Genomic DNA, 18,041 nt, shown 5'->3' on the forward strand with positions numbered 1-18,041 from the left:
AAATTAATTTACTGCTGAGGTTTGTATATCTCTCCTTATATTTACCGGTCAGTCCCAGAATCACTACAGGAAACAAACAAATATCCCTGTTCATCTGGACAGGAGCAAGACCAAGGGTAAAATTTAAGACACTCCAGCTTAACAAGGCCTAGCACTGCTTAACCTCAGAGAATATTATTATGCTGCCTAAATGAGATACGTTGGTTCTTTTGTCGAATACCAAGCTAGATGGAAATATATTGACCTTAACCTCAGGCCAGGCCTAGACGGTAAAGAAAATCCTGACCAAAAAGAAGAAATTCAATCTTAAAAGACACACACACACACGCACACACACACACACACACACACACACACAGAGGAAATAATCCATATAACTCCAAATACATTCCAGTGCACTTCCAGAGAAATAAAAGAAGTGACTGAAAAGAGGATTGGCCAGGGACAATGGATTTCAAACTTACTTCATTAATCAACTTCTCAAATTTTCCACACATTTTGATTTCCCTATGTTATCAAGTTTTAGCTCTGCAACTCACATTTTTGTGTTGCGATGAGCAAAAGACAAAATCTAGAGAAAAATATGCAGAATAAGAAGAATTGGTGTTGTTGCTGTGATGAACAGAAATGTATCCAGCTATCTGTTTAGGGAACACTCATTTAAATATCCATTCAGAAACGGGGGAGTGAGCAAACAGAAAAAATAAACCATTCACTTTGATGGGCCTCTGATCCAAGGGAGGTTCCTGACCCCTCCACAAAAAACCTATTCATTTATCACCGTGACACAATTAGACATGGCCATCCCAGTGAAAAGATGGCAGAAAGACTCTCTTTCTCTGCTCTCTCCTCCTCTCTTGCTTGTTCTTTCTCTCCACTGGCTTTTTCAGGAAGAATTATGCACTGAGTGATTTTTTTCCCTCGTCTTTTTTCATTTTGGGTGTGAGAACGTCTCATTTCTTGATGGACATGTGGAGAAAAAAGACAAAAAGACAGAAAGAGAGCAAACAGAAAAGTAACAAAGGTCTCATCCGACACGCAGGGAGAAGTCGTACCATCTCAGGACAGTTCACATACGCTCACAGACTCAAAAAATATAATGAAACAAACAAGATGAATGGAATCATGGGGAAAACAGGAGGGTCGCACAGTGTTTCACCACTGACCCTAAAACTTTGAACCAACCATGGATATGCTAACCCTAACCCTTACTGTATGTCTATTAGCAAAACTCCAATCTGCGTCAACTCATTCACTGTATTTCCATTCTAAAGCACATGATCATCTAACTTCAATAGGAATAATTTTATAGTAATTTGTACTAATAAACTACGTCATTTAAAGATTTGGAAGACTTACAGCAAACTTTAGAATTCTTGATTAGTTGTGTAGTCTATAACATGTGGGAAAATTGTTTTAAAAAAGGGGGGTTATAGTTAAGACTGGCATTATTGTACCGTGGCGTAGATAAAAATAAAAGGTTGTATCTACCTTAATCAATCACCAATTTAATGCACCAACCGGCAAGTATGCTATGTGACCCAAATCAAACACACCCACACTGCTGCATGGCCAATAGGTGTATGTTTGGCCTGGCTTAAATGCAACAGTGACATTTGACAGCAACTGTCACAGTTGCTGAGCACTCACTCAGATCAAAATGTTTTACAATTTTGAGGAACAAGAGGAAGAAACTTTAATTTCCTCCACGGGGAGTACCAAGAAGAAGAACCTCCATTTTCCTGAGTTGACCCAATAAATGCCATGTTGGTGAAATTTTAGGCTGAATAATTCAGTCCATTTCCTGTGAAGGCAGCACAGTGCTGTGCTACACAAAGGTGACAGAAACACTGAATTTTAGAGTCTTGGGTGTGGTAACACAGTCACAAGTTGTCATACACACACACACACACACACACACCAAGATGTAATTCTGAAATACTATAATGTCAAAGAACTCAGGCAAACAGGCACCTTAAAAGTCAGGTTGGTCAACCTGAGCTTTAAGCTGTGTACTGTACCACTGTAATCATGACCTATTATCCCTCTTTGTTGTAACCAATGGAACTGTTAAACAATAACAAGCATACAATATCTGGAAGCAACACGCAGACCAGTGTAAAGTGAATCAACAGGGAGAAAGTGAATCAACAGAAAGCCAGTGCTCAAGATGAACAAAATCAACACAGTACGTTAATGTCACACAATTTCATGGAGAGTAACCAAATTGCTGCTAACTGTGGCCATCTTTAGTAATTTTTCAAGAAGAATGATGACAGTGACAAGCGTGGTACAAGTAGTACCACGACTACAAAGTCAAAGAAACTGGACTTAAGAGTTGGAGCTGAACTAGGCCAAAGTTTTTGTTGTGTCTGCAGTGAGTAGCCTCTCTCCTGAGATGTTTTCTGATAGTTTGCGCAGGAATTCTTTGGTTTTGTGACCCAACCATTGCATCATCTCTCCAGGTGGCTGGTCTGAAATGATCATGCAGGTGAAGAAGCCCAGTGTGTTGGTCCTGGGCTGGTGGGCTTACAAGTGGTTTAGGGATGTGAGGACGGGTGGATGTACTGCCAAATTCTCAGACAGGACATTGGAGACAACTTATGGTGGAGAAATGATCAGAAACAGACATCAGCTCTGGTGGACATTCCTTAGTCAGCATGCCAACTGCACACTCCCTCAAAACTTGCAACATCTGTGACATTATGTTGTGTAATAAAACAGCACATTTTAGAGTGGCCTTTAATTGTGACCAGTCCAAGGCACACCTTTACACTAACCATGTTGTTTAATCATCATCTTGATATTAAATATTATTAAATTGCTCAAAATGTAATAATATATAATTGTTTTGTGTGCAAAGAAAAAGTCACCTTATGAAAAATGCAAGGAAAAATTAAAATGTTGCGTTTATACTTTTGTTCAGTGTAGCTTGTATAGAAAAAAAGTTGACTTGATCATCTATTGTCTGTCTCATATACACTGAAAACAGTAGAAAACAGACACACACAGCTGTGGCCCAGTAGCTGCCATTGCTTGCTCACCACAACACTGCTTACATCAGACCACAGTATTATCATTCTAATGGGATACATAAGATCAGCCACAACACACACACACACAGATGTGGGCGAACGGCTGAGCTCCCAGAGGAAATGAGACATGCAGCTACTGTCACTCTGTGGTAACAGGAATTGAGGAGCACACACAGCAGAGACAGAGCAAGTGAAAGAGGATGGAAGAAACACGGAGGAGGGAGAGCTGGCGGACACTGTGGAAAGTCTGAGCAACAACAAGTGTTTCTGTTATTTATCTAACCTGAGATCTAGTCACACTGTGAGCTCAATCAGGATTTATGGAAACATGTCAAAGCAGTGTCAGAGGCACAATTAGTCATGTCATGACCAGGAAAACCTCCAAAACTCTGAACCTGCAGGTTGATGACTGTGGCATTTGATATAGGACAGTACAGTATATGACATGGGATAAAAAGGAGTATGGTGTCTGATGCTATATTATTCCATGTAGGATAGGTTCTAGGTAGGAAGTTTGTCATATTCAGGTGTTGGACACTATCTGTAAAACTTGTATTATATAGTGCATGATACAAAACCCTATAATTAATACTTTATCTATGAGGATTTTAATGTAACAATACAATGTTACACAAAATGTGTCAAAGAGGTGCTGACTCAATTCTGTGGTAATGTTGTAAGATGCAGGCCCCACCACTAACACACCCCTGCATAAAGAGTGTGTATAGTATAAACAATCTTGGCTGGACTTGATCTGACATGTCTTTGAATTTCATCCTGCCAGTTTATGTTGCCACTAACATCCAGCCTTTTAAGTGTTGTTGTAACATTTTTTATGTCAGCGCTGTAGCGTATTAAATGCATGTCATGTAAGTTTCAAGTTAATTTTTCCACACACAAAGAGAGATTTTTCTCCTTTTTTATGAATTTAAACACATATGTAATTCCTGGGGGTCTCTCTATCAAAACAAATCAAAAGATGTTTGTATTGTGTGGGAAGAGTTAGGCAGAGTCAAGGGGCAGAGTTGCTGCTCAGCTCTGGAGGAGAGAGTCGGGTGCAGAGCCAGAACTATGGGAAGAATAAACACCAGGAGTCACATTAGGTTCTGCACTGATAAAAAGTGGATTTATCTTCACTCCCATTTACCATCCTAACCGCAACAGCAATCTGTGATCCCCCACTGAAGGGTGTTTCTGTTCTGTAATGTTGACTCCTGACTGGAAATAGAGGATAAATTTATTTTACTTTAAGAATCTAACACAGAGGGGGAAAAAGAGATTTCAAACACAGAAAACCCACAGCCTTAGTGCCTGTCATTCCTTGCTAGCTTACAGCTAATGTTCAGTAATCTGGCTGTTTGCGAGGAATGAATAGTCATGTAAGTAACACACAAAAAGAGACTGACGATCCTGCAGTCAAACTGGCTTCGCTGTGTGGTGAACACACAACTAAACAAGCACCATTGCTGATGAAAATCTATCTGACGTGACTCAGGCACAAATGTTCAGGGACGAGGTAATGATGTGTAATGTTATCTTTTTTCACGTTACATTTAGTCTTGTGACTGACTTCCTTCCTCACTCCGTGAAGCTGTCCTATCCGGACCTGGACCTATAACCAATAAATTATTGAGAATTATTACATTTTAATGGAGCATTTCTATATTAACTGGTGCAGCTTTTCCAGCCTTTAAGGTACTGGTTTAGTGGCCCCTGGAAACCCACCGAACAATTGCATGCATTGTAAATCATCTCACATGATGCTACCAATAAAATCAGCGCATTCAGACAATTTTCTCTAATTGGACTTCTTTGAATTTTAATTGAATACGTTTAGTTATAATATATGAGTAATAATATGTATAGTTGTTTTAAGAAGTTTTAATGCAGAATTCTTATTATACCTTTAAAGGTACGTTTGACCTTAGATGATATGATGATCCAGAGAAAAAGGTTATTTTGGGGTTTCTCGTGGGCCACACCTCTTAAGTGCGCTGTAGGCTGAAAACTACAATCAAGTTTTTATTTTTCTTCATGCTGCAAATTAAGAGAAGCTATCCAAATCCTGTACACTGCAAACTGCAGGTTTGTCAGCCAGATTACACAAAAACTCCTGAACAGATTTCCACTAAACTTGGATGAAGGATGAGTCTCAGCACAGAATAGCCCCCATTAACTTCTGATGTGGTTCCAGATAAAGGGACGTTCAACATTGTGGGCATTTTTCAACATTTATGTTAATTTCTCAGGGAACAACACATGGATCTTGATGATACTAAATTAAGCTTGATTGAATTAAAGGGGACTGTTGGGCCTTGGTGGAGTTTTGCGCTCTACTGAGTGTCATTCTCGTTATTGTATGATTATTTTATACAGTGGTATGAAAAAGTTTAGGCACCCCTCTGAGGCTGCATAATAATTTACTCTGTCTTCACAGAAAATGATCACAGTGGCATGCTATTCATCTTCTAATAAAAGCTTAGTACTGGGGTATTTTCCAGACAAAGATTTTTAGTGTAGCAATATTAAGTTGTATGAAATTAAATCAGATGTGAAAAATAGGCTGTGCAAAAATTTGGGCACCCTTGTCATTTTGTTGATTTGAATACCTGTAACTACTTAGCACTGATTAATTGGAACACAAAATTGGTTTGGTGAGCCCATTAAGCCTTGAACTTCATAGACAGGTGCATCCAATCATGAGGAAAGGTATTTAGGGTGGCCAATTGCAAGTTGTTCTTCTCTTTGACTCTCCTCTGAAGAGTGGCAACATGGGGGCCTCAAAACAACTCTCAAATTACCTGAAAACAAAGATTGTTCAACATTATGGTTTAGGGGAAGGCTACAAAAAGCTATCTCAGAGATTTCAGCTGTCAGTTTCCACTGTGAGGAACATAGTGAGGAAATGGAAGACCACAGGCACAGTTCTTGTTAAGGGCAGAAGTGGCAGGCCAAGAAAAATATCGGAGAGGCAAAGGCGAAGGATGGTGAGAATGGTCAAAGACAACCCACAGACCACCTCCAAAGACCTACAACATCATCTTGCTGCAGATGGTGTCACTGTGCATCATTCAACAATTCAGCGCACTTTGCACAAGCAGAAGCTGTACAGGAGAGTGATGCGGAAGAAGCCTTTTCTGCACACACGCCACAAACAGAGTCGCTTGAGGTATGCAATGGCACATTTGGACAAGCCAGCTTCATTTTGGAATAAGGTGCTGTGGACTGATGAAACAAAGATTGAGTTATTTGGTCATAACAAGAGGCATTATGCATGGCGCCGAAAGAACACAGCATTCCAAGAAAAACACTTGCTACCCACAGTAAAATTTGGTGGAGGTTCCATCATGCTGTGGGGCTGTGTGGCCAGTGCCGGTACTGGGAATCTTGTTAAAGTTGAGGGTTGCATGGATTCCACTCAATATCAGCAGATTCTTGAGAATAATGTTCAACAATCAGTCACAAAGTTGAAGTTACACCAGGGCTGGATATTTCAACAAGACAATGACCCAAAACACTGCTCAAAATCTACTCAGGCATTCATGCAGAGGAACAAGTACAATGTTCTGGAATGGCCATCCCAGTCCCCAGACCTGAATATCATTGAAAATCTGTGGGATGATTTGAAGCGGGCTGTCCATGCTCGGCAACCATCAAACCTAACTGAACTGGAGATGTTTTGTAAGGAGGAATGGTCCAAAATACGTTCATCCAGAATCCAGGCACTCATTAGAGGCTATAGGAAGCGTCTAGAGGCTGTTATTTTTGCAAAAGGAGGCTCTAAATACTAATGTGATTTTTCTGTTGGGGTGCCCAAATTTATGCACCTGTCTAATTTTGTTTTGATGCATATTGCAAATTTTCTGTTAATCTAATGGACCTCATTTCACTACTGAACTATTACTGTGTCCATCAGTTATTTGATAGATCAAAATGAAACTGCTGATCCAAACACCCAATGATTTATAAATGACAAATAATGGAAATTGTCAGGGGTGCCCAAACTTTTTCATGCGACTGTATATAATCCATATAGTATAAACAAAGTATTGAATTACAGCTGAGCTTGGCTGTAGTAATAGCAGGACTAATCTCAGCTACACATAATAATCAAATATCTCTAGTTTGTTGGTCAAACGAGTGAACAGAAAACAATTTGATCACTGCCTGTCAGGAAGCTGGAGTTTATATGTGTTTTTGCCTGTCCTTGGCTGCCTGCTCTTTTATCACTTCTGCCAGTGTTTTAAAGAGAGGCTCCACCGTTTCACAAAGCCATCTCAAATCGTCTTTCACGGCCCTCACAGGGAATAAAGCATCAGGGCAGCGCAGAGCCTCTCAGAGGCCTATGTCCACACAAAACTTAATTTCAATCTTTTATCTAATTGATTCATTTAACTATGCACCATTTGCCGGGCAGCTACCAAAGGCGATGAAGATTTGAGCCAAACCACTTATCTTCACTGGTGTTTCAGGAAAAGCAATGGAAGAAATAAAGTCAGGATTGCTGTGTCAACATCTATGTTATGTTTGTAGATAAAGTGAGTTTTTCCTTCATGCCTTTCTCCTATTTATATGTTCAAATGATGTTCTGCACACCACATGTCCTGAAGCAGTCATATGCTCATACATATATATTTACATAGCTAACACATTCTAGCCATATAGTCTTGATAGTGTTATGTTAACCACCAACCACCTGTTTACTGGTGTTCTGAATTTGATGGCTATATTTTCCAACTGTTTCTCATGACAAACCCATTTTAAGCTAAGCTAAAGATGATGTCTTCAAACGACAAAACCACCAAATACAGAAACATGTTTCAGAGCAATCTTAACAATAAAGCGATAAAAGATTAATTAAATTTAACATTCAATTCAACACACAAGGCGTATATCCTAGCCATGCAGGACCACAGAGGGAGAGACAAGTAAGCCTCTGTTAATATTGTTATCATCATTTCAGTTGACAAATATAGTGTTTTAGTTCTCCACACAATCTGACCAATAGTTTGATTAATGTAGCCTTCAAGAATAAATTAATAGATGAGGTGTACATTTATTTGTTCAACCATGATTTGATCTCCTGATTTATGACTTGTAGAAATTTTTTCAATCAGTGTTTGATTTCACTTTTCTCTAGTCACTCATTCATTGAAAGGCATTTTTTTTCTCTCCCTGTTTTTTGTTCAGGCAAAAGGAGGAATATAGGGTACTTGTAACTGTCACAGTCTAATTTGAAAGATTTTTTCCCGTGTGTTTTGAAATACCTGACTTTCCCTTGTGTGCTTTATAATCATATAGAGTACATGCAGGCTATGCAAAACACAGCATGGCCTAGATGAGTCTATATCACTGACATAGGACTATTTAAATTGCTGCGATTTGCTCTGACCTGATCAGTGGTCTTAAGTGTTTTACCTCCACCTTTTAGAATCTGTTCAGCTCAAGTGGAACCTTAAAAAATAAGAAACAAAAAAACAGCATAGAATGGAGTGGTTCAATTGTTATTTTCCACCACTTTAGTCAATGGAAACTCTTAAAATGTCTAAAGAATTGAACTGAACTGCTTGTTGGAAACACTACTGTTTCAGTTGTTTTGTAGAGACTTTGCACGTTTAGCTGAACAGACACAGGCCAGGAGGCTTACTATTGAAACAAGGTGCATGGCCTTAAGCAGGGGAAATTCCACGATATACACAATACACAAACAGACACTCACAAGCTGTTACCATATGGCTCTGCGGTGTGATTGAATGGCGCTATGCATAGTCAATCTGCATAATCACAACAAAGCAGCCGTTTTGTGTGTGTGCAGAGCAAAGAAACACATCAGTCAAAGCAGCTTACACTCTATCTCTCTCTCTCTCTCTCACACAGACACACACACACACACACACACACACACTCCATTTCAAAAGGAGGGTGACTGTGCTGTAACTTCAGAGGTTTTTTTCTTCACAGGCGAGGGGGAGGGGTGGGAGGTTGCAGAGGAGGGTTCAGATTTCTTTAAAAAGACTTGAAAACAGAGTGAGAAGGAAAGAGAGAGAGAGAGAGAGAGAGAGAGAGAGAGAGAGAGAGCATTTCTCAGTGCTCTTGGATAAAGTCCTCAGTCTGCCTCAGTCATTTATCATTCTCTCTCTTCTCTCTCTTAAAAGGTAAAATGCTGGGCGCTGTTCAGTTTTCAGCTGTTTGGCAGGTTTGCACACACACACACACACACACACACACACACACACACACACACACACACATACACACACACTACATTGTCTGAATTATTGGTGCAATCCATATGGACACTACACGTCACATTAACGCAGAGTCTACACAGCCATTTTGATGAGTTACATTAACACACATTGTTGTGAATATCTAGGTTTTCATTTATGCACATTCAGCATAATCTTTTATCTTTATATTTATTTGCTCATTATTTCATGAGTTTATGAGTCCGTGTGTGTGTCATCTTGGCAAAAATGTGGTCCTGGAAACACCTTTTGTAACAGGAACTAACACAGACGCAGTTTCGAATACTTTGCCAGGTATGAATCTCTGAATGTCTGTCTGTCTGCCTGTCTGCCTGCCTGTCTATGGACAGACTTTTGACAGTGTGACAGCATCACAACCATTCAAGATGTAGTCAGAAAACTTTACGGGTATGTAGCTGAGATCAAAATGAAGTCCAAGTTTAAAGATGGCAATGGTCCAAGCAAGGGGGGCTAGAAGTAGGGGCTACCGATACAAGGACAGCATGACGACAAAAATAAGAATCCTCCTTCAACTCAACTTCTAGTGTATCTTCTGTTCTATATTGACATTGCTTAAATTCTTACAGTGGCTGTCAGTCTTATCCTAATGCATGTGTGTAATAAAAGACACTAACAAAATCAGACCACACACAAACACACATACACATAAAGATGACGCAGGCAGACGTACAATGGAAATGTCTTCACACCCAGCAGCAGTTTCTTTTCACCAGGATAAAAACAAGGCTGAAATGTGAAAAAAGCCTTTTGAGTTGGGTCCTTTCACCCTGACAGAGGGTGGGGTGGGGGGATGGCACAGAGCAGCCACCTATTTTCATTTGGTAAGCATTCAGCCAGAAAGCTCAGGCATTCACATTTTTGTTCTAGTCTCCTATCTTCCTGTCTTCTTTTTTCTGCTGCTATGAAAATATGTTCACACTGGTAAACTTTTCTAATTCTGCCACAACAACCGCCAAATCACAGAGATAGCGACATTACCCGACAAATACTGAGGAGCAAGACATTGCAAGAAAAAATTACCCATCAAAGAGCAGAAACAAGCTGTAAGGTGGGAAAATAAAAATAAAGGGAAGAAAAGAGCAGATGAGGGACATGTTTTTATTACAATGTCTAAAACAAAAGACAATGTGTGATACGGTCAGAGTGAGAGAGAATAGAGAACACCTGCTTTAAAGAAGCTATAGAAGTCATGGGGAGAGGGGGAAGGGCAATAAGAACAATGGCCAACCTCCAACCCTGCTTCACATCGCTGTCCTCTGGGCTTCATATTAGCTTAGTTATTATTATTTAGAGGAGACATATCATGCTTTTCCCTTTCCGTAAGTGTTATATAGTTTTTTTGTGCATGTAAATCATCTGCAAAGTTCACGCCAAAGGGGGTTATTCTCTCTACAAAAAACACTGCTCCTGAACTGGCTGAAACGTGCCATCAGTAGTCCAGTCTTTACTTCCGTAACTTGTCTACTTCAATATGTATCACAGCCTTAGTGAAAGTCCCGCCCACCTCGCTGTCTGCTGTTGTTATATATAGATGTGGAAGGTACAAGCAGAGACAACAGCTTTTGCTGGATATTTCTAAGGAGGGACTATAGCATTTTAACATTTGTAAGCGTGAAAGGTTCAATACAATAGTGTGATACTGTACGTAGGGTCGTTGGAGTTTTCTCAACTGATGACTCAAACCATCTACTTTGAGGATGCAGGCCTTCAAAATTTCTGATCTTGAAGCTGAAGCAACAAATGATCAATTGAGAGAGAAAATAACCAGCAGACCATCTGTGTGATTTGTACACCCACATTGATGTTACAACAGTCAGGAAAAATAATTTGTTTTAGTAACCACTCCAAGATTTAAAAACATTCTTGTAGTCTGCACTAGCTTTAAACATACGGATCCCAAAACACATGTGCTTAAACAACCATAGCACTGATGATCACATCAAAAATAAAAAAGAAAGAAAAGAGAAGAGAGAGACTTGTCGAGACAACATGGGTTAGCAACAATCATCATCAATCTTACACTGGTGTTTTTTTCATGGATGACAGCTATGTGATCAGACACATTCCATCAGTTACTGTCCTCCCTCAACAGCCTGAATGGAGGATTCTTTCAGACAATGTCCACTATGTAGAGTATTTGTACTCTTGTTACAACATCCATCTGAATGGTGCTAGCATTGGCATTTGAGATCACACCTAAGGTTTATGTGTGGGGCTCAAAGTACTTCCACCACAGAGACTGCCATTACCAAGATTATCAATGACCTGCTTTTAGCTGCTGACTCTGGTTACCGCAACAAAATACCTTTCACAAAATCTCTCACCCTACACTGTCCATATCTGGTTTCATCATATCTCCTGTTGCTGAGGTCAAAAATCTTGGTGTCATTTTAGACTCCAGCCTCTGCTTTCATGCATACATCAAACACATTACAGCCTTTTTTCACCTTAAGAACATCTCCAGACCCGCCCTTCACTTTCCCGCTCTATTGCTGAGACCCAAATACATGCTTTTATTACATCCAGACTTGAATACTGTAAATCCCTTCTTTTTGGCCTACCTACTTGGGGGTTAAAAGACTACAGTATGTCCAGCATTCAGCTGCCAGAGTTACCTGTCACACGGTCCTAGGAGAACATCACATCAACCCTTCAACAACTACACTGGCTCCCAGTTCAATTTCAAATTATGTCCCTTAATGGTTTGGCACCTTCCTACCTGTCAAGTGTCTTACATTCCTATTCCCCAACTTGCTCACTCCGCTCCTCCAATGCCCATCTTCTCTCAGTTCCTCCCCCCAGACTTTGCACCATGGGTTACAGAGCCTTCAGTGTGGTTGGTCCCAGCCTCTGGAATGCCCTCCTTCAGGAGACCTTTTCACACAGAGTCGCCGCAGCGGCGGTTCGCCAATTCTCCGCCGTTGTTTGTTCACACAGAGCAGTTCCAGCGTAAAGAAGATGATGATGACGTCGGTGTGTTTTTTTTCAACGTGTTTTCCCTGGTGTCCTCCTGTTAATCTGAACATGTACCCGCTGACTGTTTATAATCATATGGATGCTGTTATAATGTGTTGTGATTGAGATCCTGACCCACCATGCATCCTGGAAAGTGACAAAGTTACGTTTTACGCTCTAAATTACATAATAACATAATCGCCATCAGTAAACAGGACGTTGTCTGACTCTCTCACTTGTGGGGAGGGATGCTGTTTTCTGGGGGAAAGTTCACTGAAGTCTCGGTCGGGAGGGCTTACTGTCGCGGTGATTATTTTCACCGCGACAAACACTTGGTGAGTAAAAGTTTTATGCCGGGGACAGACACTGTTTTTCGGGCAGAAATGTGACAAAGAGTCGGTAGGACCGACAGGAGGACAGCTGCTTCTCCACGTATAACTGCGGTATTTTTTTCCTAATATAAGTTGCCAACGACACTACCAGTTACTACGTTACTGTTGTTTGGTCCTGTAACGTTGCTTTGTGGGACATTTCTCTTTATTTTGTTGAGTGAAGGACCTGTATAGTTATCAGACAGACACATATGGAATTATAAAGACAGAAATCAAAGTAGCCACCTCTTGCTTTGATGACAGTTTTGCACACTTCTGGCATTCTCTCAATCAGCTTCATGAGGTAGTTACCTGGAATGGTTTTCAAAATTAATTAGGTCTGCCTTGTCAAGAGTAAATGTATGGAATTTCTTGCCTTCTTAATGTGTTTAAGACCATCAGTTGTGTTGTGCAGAGATAGGGTTGGTTCACAGTTCAATACAGTGAATAGCCCTATTCGACTACTGTTCTAATCCATATTATGGCAAGAACCACTAAGTAAAGAGAAACGACAGACCATCATTACTTTAAGACATGAAGGTCAGTCAATCTGGAAAATTTCAACTTTGATACATTGAACTTTGAATGTATGTGCAGTCGCAAAAACCATCAAACTATGATGAAACTGGCTCTTATGAGGACTGCCCAAGGAAGGAAAGACCAAGAGTTACCTCTGCTGCAGAGGATAAGTTCATTAGAGTTACCAGACTCAGAAACTGCAAATTAACCTCAGATTAGAGCCCACATAAATTCTTCAGGAGTTCAAGTAGAAGACAAAAAGAAAACTGTATGTGTCAGTGGACAAAATGTACATCATGACCAGACCAATACAGACCATTAACAAACCAGGCCAGACAACAACACAGGCCACTTTGGACCAGCAGAGACCAGACCAGTTGGCAACAATCTAACAATGGTGTGTGAGTCTGTCCAGCTATTGCACGACTCCACATTCCCTCAGATCAAGATTAAAACACACATGCATGCACCTACATCTAATTTCTCCTCATTCCACTTCATCTTTTTCTGACTTCTCCCTTTCTTTTCTGTCCTGTGTTTCAGTTGTCTCCCAGCTGTGAAGGAGCTGGTGAAACCATACATCGAACTTGTATAGAATGTTATTAGACATACCTCTATCTTGTCAGTTTTAGCATCTCCCCAGTATAGTTTTCCTGCTGCGTAATCTATAGCCAATCCATTGGGCCAGCCAAGAGAGCTGTTGAGTAGAACCACCCGGTCCATTCCATCAAGGTTGGCCCTCTCGATTTTGGGATGTTCACCCCAGTCAGTCCAGTACATGTAGCTGAGAGAGACAGAGGCAACCAAAGAAGACGTAGATTGTTTATAGTCACACAGAAATCATACATTTTGCACATTTCCTAGCTAATACTGTATGTAGATAATGTTGAGTCCGTCCATTTTAGTTTCTAAAGGTTAATTAACATAAAAATTCCACTTTTACCAGTGGAGTTTAAGGCTTTCTATATTTGCAAGACATTTTCCCTCTCTGATGTTGCCTTTCTTTCCTGCACAATCTGATTAAATATTGGAATTTTTACATGAAAAGTTTGTATTTATTCGTCTGTTATTTAACAACATGAACTTTTAAATGCTGCAAAAAAGTTTTGTCTACAATGGCATTGAAGCTGCCCTAAAGGTATTCAGAATTTGTAAGTGGATTTGTTTGTATTTTAGTCGATATATTCAATGTATTGAGTCTAAAAAAATTCTGGAATCAGCCTATAAGATAGCCATAAGCACCTGTAATTGCAGGTAAAACCCCCAGATCGTTGGAATGGTATCTGCAGCCCTGCTCGGAGAGTTAACTCCAATATGCACACACACACACTCACTCACACACACACACACACACACACACACACACACACACACACACACACACACACACACACACACACACATACACACACACACTAAAACCTACCCATTAACAGGGTCCAGGACGATGGCTCTGGGTTCATCCAGGTTCTCAGATATCAAAATTTTCCGAGAGGTTCCATTGAGCCTGGTAACCTGTGTGGTGGAATGTTATATATTCCTTTGTAACTTCATATTATGTATAGAATACCACATTACACAATTCAATATTACAATACAACATAATTAAAGTATTACACTGATAATATCCATCCAAACTGTTTGTTCACCTGTTTTTCTTATTAAAGCAGCTACAAAGAATTTTCATTTTGTTGATTCTGGTTGCCCCTGTGGACAAAAGCAGTACGAGTACCACGCCATAGATCTTGATCTACCTAGCTTATGCATTTTTTTAGGAAGCGACTGAAAGACAAAGGCGATGCATTTTTATTACTGTTTTTCTTTGTTAAAAGAAATAATAAATAATGTTTGCAGGATGAATGGCGATGAGGTAATGCATTTATTTGTGATTTATGTAAGATTAATAACTGTAATATGATGATGGTGAAACAAGTTAAAGTTTGTTTTAGTGCTTTACCACCAGACTGCAGAGCAGCTTCTTTTCTCAATTCATCCTCAGCAGTCCACCATAAAAAATACCTCTAATTCTATGACTTATTCAACCCGGGTAAGTTTGAATCTGACCTGGTGACAGTCATTAAGAATGACTATAATAAGTATGTATATAGAAATAGCCACTCTTCTCACTGATGGTCTTGTTTGCTTATGTGGGTTATATAAAGAATTAATTAAAATTGGACTACATTAACATTAATCAAACAATATTAAATAATGGGCAGGGATGCCATGATTGGACAGGCAGCAGTCAGTACTGCAGATATTTGTAACAAGTGATTCAACGAGTGGTTTTCAAATTCCATAAAGTAGGTGATGTTTCAATGTGAGAGGCATTCAAACAGTGTTTTCCCATAGACAGCCTTTTACACAATAAAAGACCCGAAAGTAAAGTCTCAGATGTACCTCAATCCGGTCGGTGCCAGTGTCAGTCCAGTACAGATTTCTGGCCACCCAGTCCACAGCAATGCCATCTGGGTGGTTGATCTCTGTGGTGACCAACATCACGGCATTGCTGCCATCAATGTGGGATCGACGGATGGCCCGAACCTCATCGTCTGTCCAATAAACATAACCCTCAACTGGGTCATAGTCTATAGCTATGGCATGGCGAATGTCATCAACCTGCATGAGTAGTGGAACAATGATCAATACATGAGAGTGCAACAAGTGTGCGTGTGTGTGTGCGTGTGTGTGTGTGCATGTGTTTGTGTGTGCGTGTGCGTGTGTGTGTGTGTGTGTGTGTGTGTGCGCGTATGTGTTTACCCGTAGCACTATGTCAGTGAAATCTGGCAGGTCGAGTGAGATTCTCCTCAGGTCAGTCCGTCGAGCTAACAGCAGAACCTGTTCTGCTCCTAAACAAACCAGAGAGTTTCACTAATTGTTAATATTGTTTATAGCATTAGTCCATGATGATTTTTAGCACTTTGCAGTCAAAAGTGCTCACTGGAGGATTTGTGACAGAGCGGATTTGGCTCTGAGACAGCTGGTCGTACTTTGGTCTCACACATTTACTGCATATGAACACCACTGTAAAGGTGATTTTTACGTTTATATATAATATCCAAAATGCATATAACCTGAACAGCCTAGGGGTCGACCAATATGGCTTTTTCAGAGCCAATACAGATACCAATTATTAGAAATCAAGGAGACTGATAACCGATATTTGGAACCGGTATTCATTTGCAATAAAATCAAAAAGAACAACCGGTGATGGAATTAACCGTAGTACAATTTGCTCAAGTACTGTGCTTAAGTACAATTTGAGTATTTCCATTTTCCGCGATGTTATACTTCCACTCCCCTACATTTATTTGATAAAATGAGTTACTAGTTCCATTACATTTTCATGTTATTTTAATACGCTATTAATTGTGATGTGTTAGTAATCAGGTAGTGTTGTGGGGACATTGTGTGACAGGATGTTGCATGAGATCCAAAGTACCACTTTTTTAAATTAGCTTATTGTATCGGCAATCTGACAGAAAAATCACTGATACCAATACTCCAATTTCCAAACTTAAATGTACTGCAGAGAAATGTTTTTATTTTATTCCATATAACCACGTAGCCTACTTACTCATGAAGTAAAACTCAAAGATCAAATCAAAATCAAGGAAAAATTACCATATCAACGAAATCCAATCAAGCCAACAAAACATTGCAGGCAAAACACTCTGTTTCTGAAACACCCCTGGTGGGAGATGAAACCATGCGGAGGACGGAACAAAACAACTCAGACTTGTGGACTCAAGCCTTTAGAACCAAATACCACACTGCAAATCAATCAGTGGTGAAAAACAATCTGAGATCTGTTTAGAAGGGAAATGTCTCTGGTGTAACTGCAAACAACTCAGAGACATTTGTTAAATGTGACTTGGTCTTCAGAAAAGCATTGTAGGTTTTGTAAAATTTGAAAAGAAAGTTGCAAGTTATCTGTGAAATGAAGCTTAGCATAAGTTCAGTCAGGAAGACTATTTATGCTACACATCATTCACCTTTCTCTCTCTCCCATTTCTGTCATAATCAGCTGACTATGGGAGTTTTCTCTTCAGTTTAAGCAACTAGATTATGCTATTATCTTCTTACCACAATCATATCATTGCTGCCAAACTTTAAAACTGTTCTCTCTGCTGCTGTTGTCATTTCAGAGTGAATCATTGCAACCCTCCTTCACCCTAGTCACCTACAGCACCCCAGGTCTGAGCTCAGCAGAAGACTGCTCCTCTTCACATCCATCTAGATCTCAGCCATTCCCATCATCCAATCATCAACACCAGGGTCTAGACTCAGATGGGGACTAGCAGAAATTGTAAATACTCAAACTAAAATACCTCAAGACACCTTAAGTTGTACTTACAGTACTAACAAAGTGCAGTACTTGAGTAACTGTACTTTGTTATCCTCCACCCTTGCCTAACGGACAGACAACACAAACAACCATGATGATTATTAATTTAACAAGCAGCAGCAACATAGCCTAATAATAAAGTCCAATAAATGAAAGAAATCATGGAAACTTATTCCAAAAACATCTATCTATCTGCGTTAAAAAGACTTCAAGCCTGAACCAGGCTCTCCTATCATCACTCTTCTTCCTCCTCCTTGCTCCATCCAGTCTGTAAACAAAGGGCTCTGCTATCCTGAGGGATCCTCCGCTGGTTGGCTGTTGGTCCAGATTTAACAGGATCCAAACTCACCTCATGGGAGACAATTAACTGTTTTTCTTTGTCTCTCATACCTCTGACTCACATTTAAGGCAGTTCAAAGTGTCTCTCTCTTTCTATTCCCCTACCTGCTTTATCTTTCTTTCTCGTCTTTTAGTCTAACACTTCACACATCAAATCCTTTGAATCTTACGACAAAGCAATGACTGTATAGCACGCATGATACTG

General features: G+C 40.0%; 1 protein-coding gene across 1 annotated transcript in view; it reads right to left on the reverse strand.

Moving 5' to 3' along the window:
* lrp5 (low density lipoprotein receptor-related protein 5) overlaps window positions 1-18,041 on the reverse strand; it is a 78,979-nt gene that overhangs the window by 32,857 nt on the left and 28,081 nt on the right. Inside the window, exons 8-11 of the mRNA XM_073472417.1 lie at window positions 15,910-15,998; window positions 15,550-15,768; window positions 14,576-14,664; window positions 13,762-13,933 (exon numbers count right to left, since the gene is read on the reverse strand). Of these exons, the coding sequence (XP_073328518.1) occupies window positions 13,762-13,933; window positions 14,576-14,664; window positions 15,550-15,768; window positions 15,910-15,998 (569 nt within the window). The remainder of the gene's footprint in view (window positions 1-13,761; window positions 13,934-14,575; window positions 14,665-15,549; window positions 15,769-15,909; window positions 15,999-18,041) is intronic.

Source organism: Pagrus major, chromosome 8, assembly GCF_040436345.1.
Source record: "Pagrus major chromosome 8, Pma_NU_1.0".
Lineage (NCBI taxonomy): Eukaryota > Metazoa > Chordata > Actinopteri > Spariformes > Sparidae > Pagrus > Pagrus major.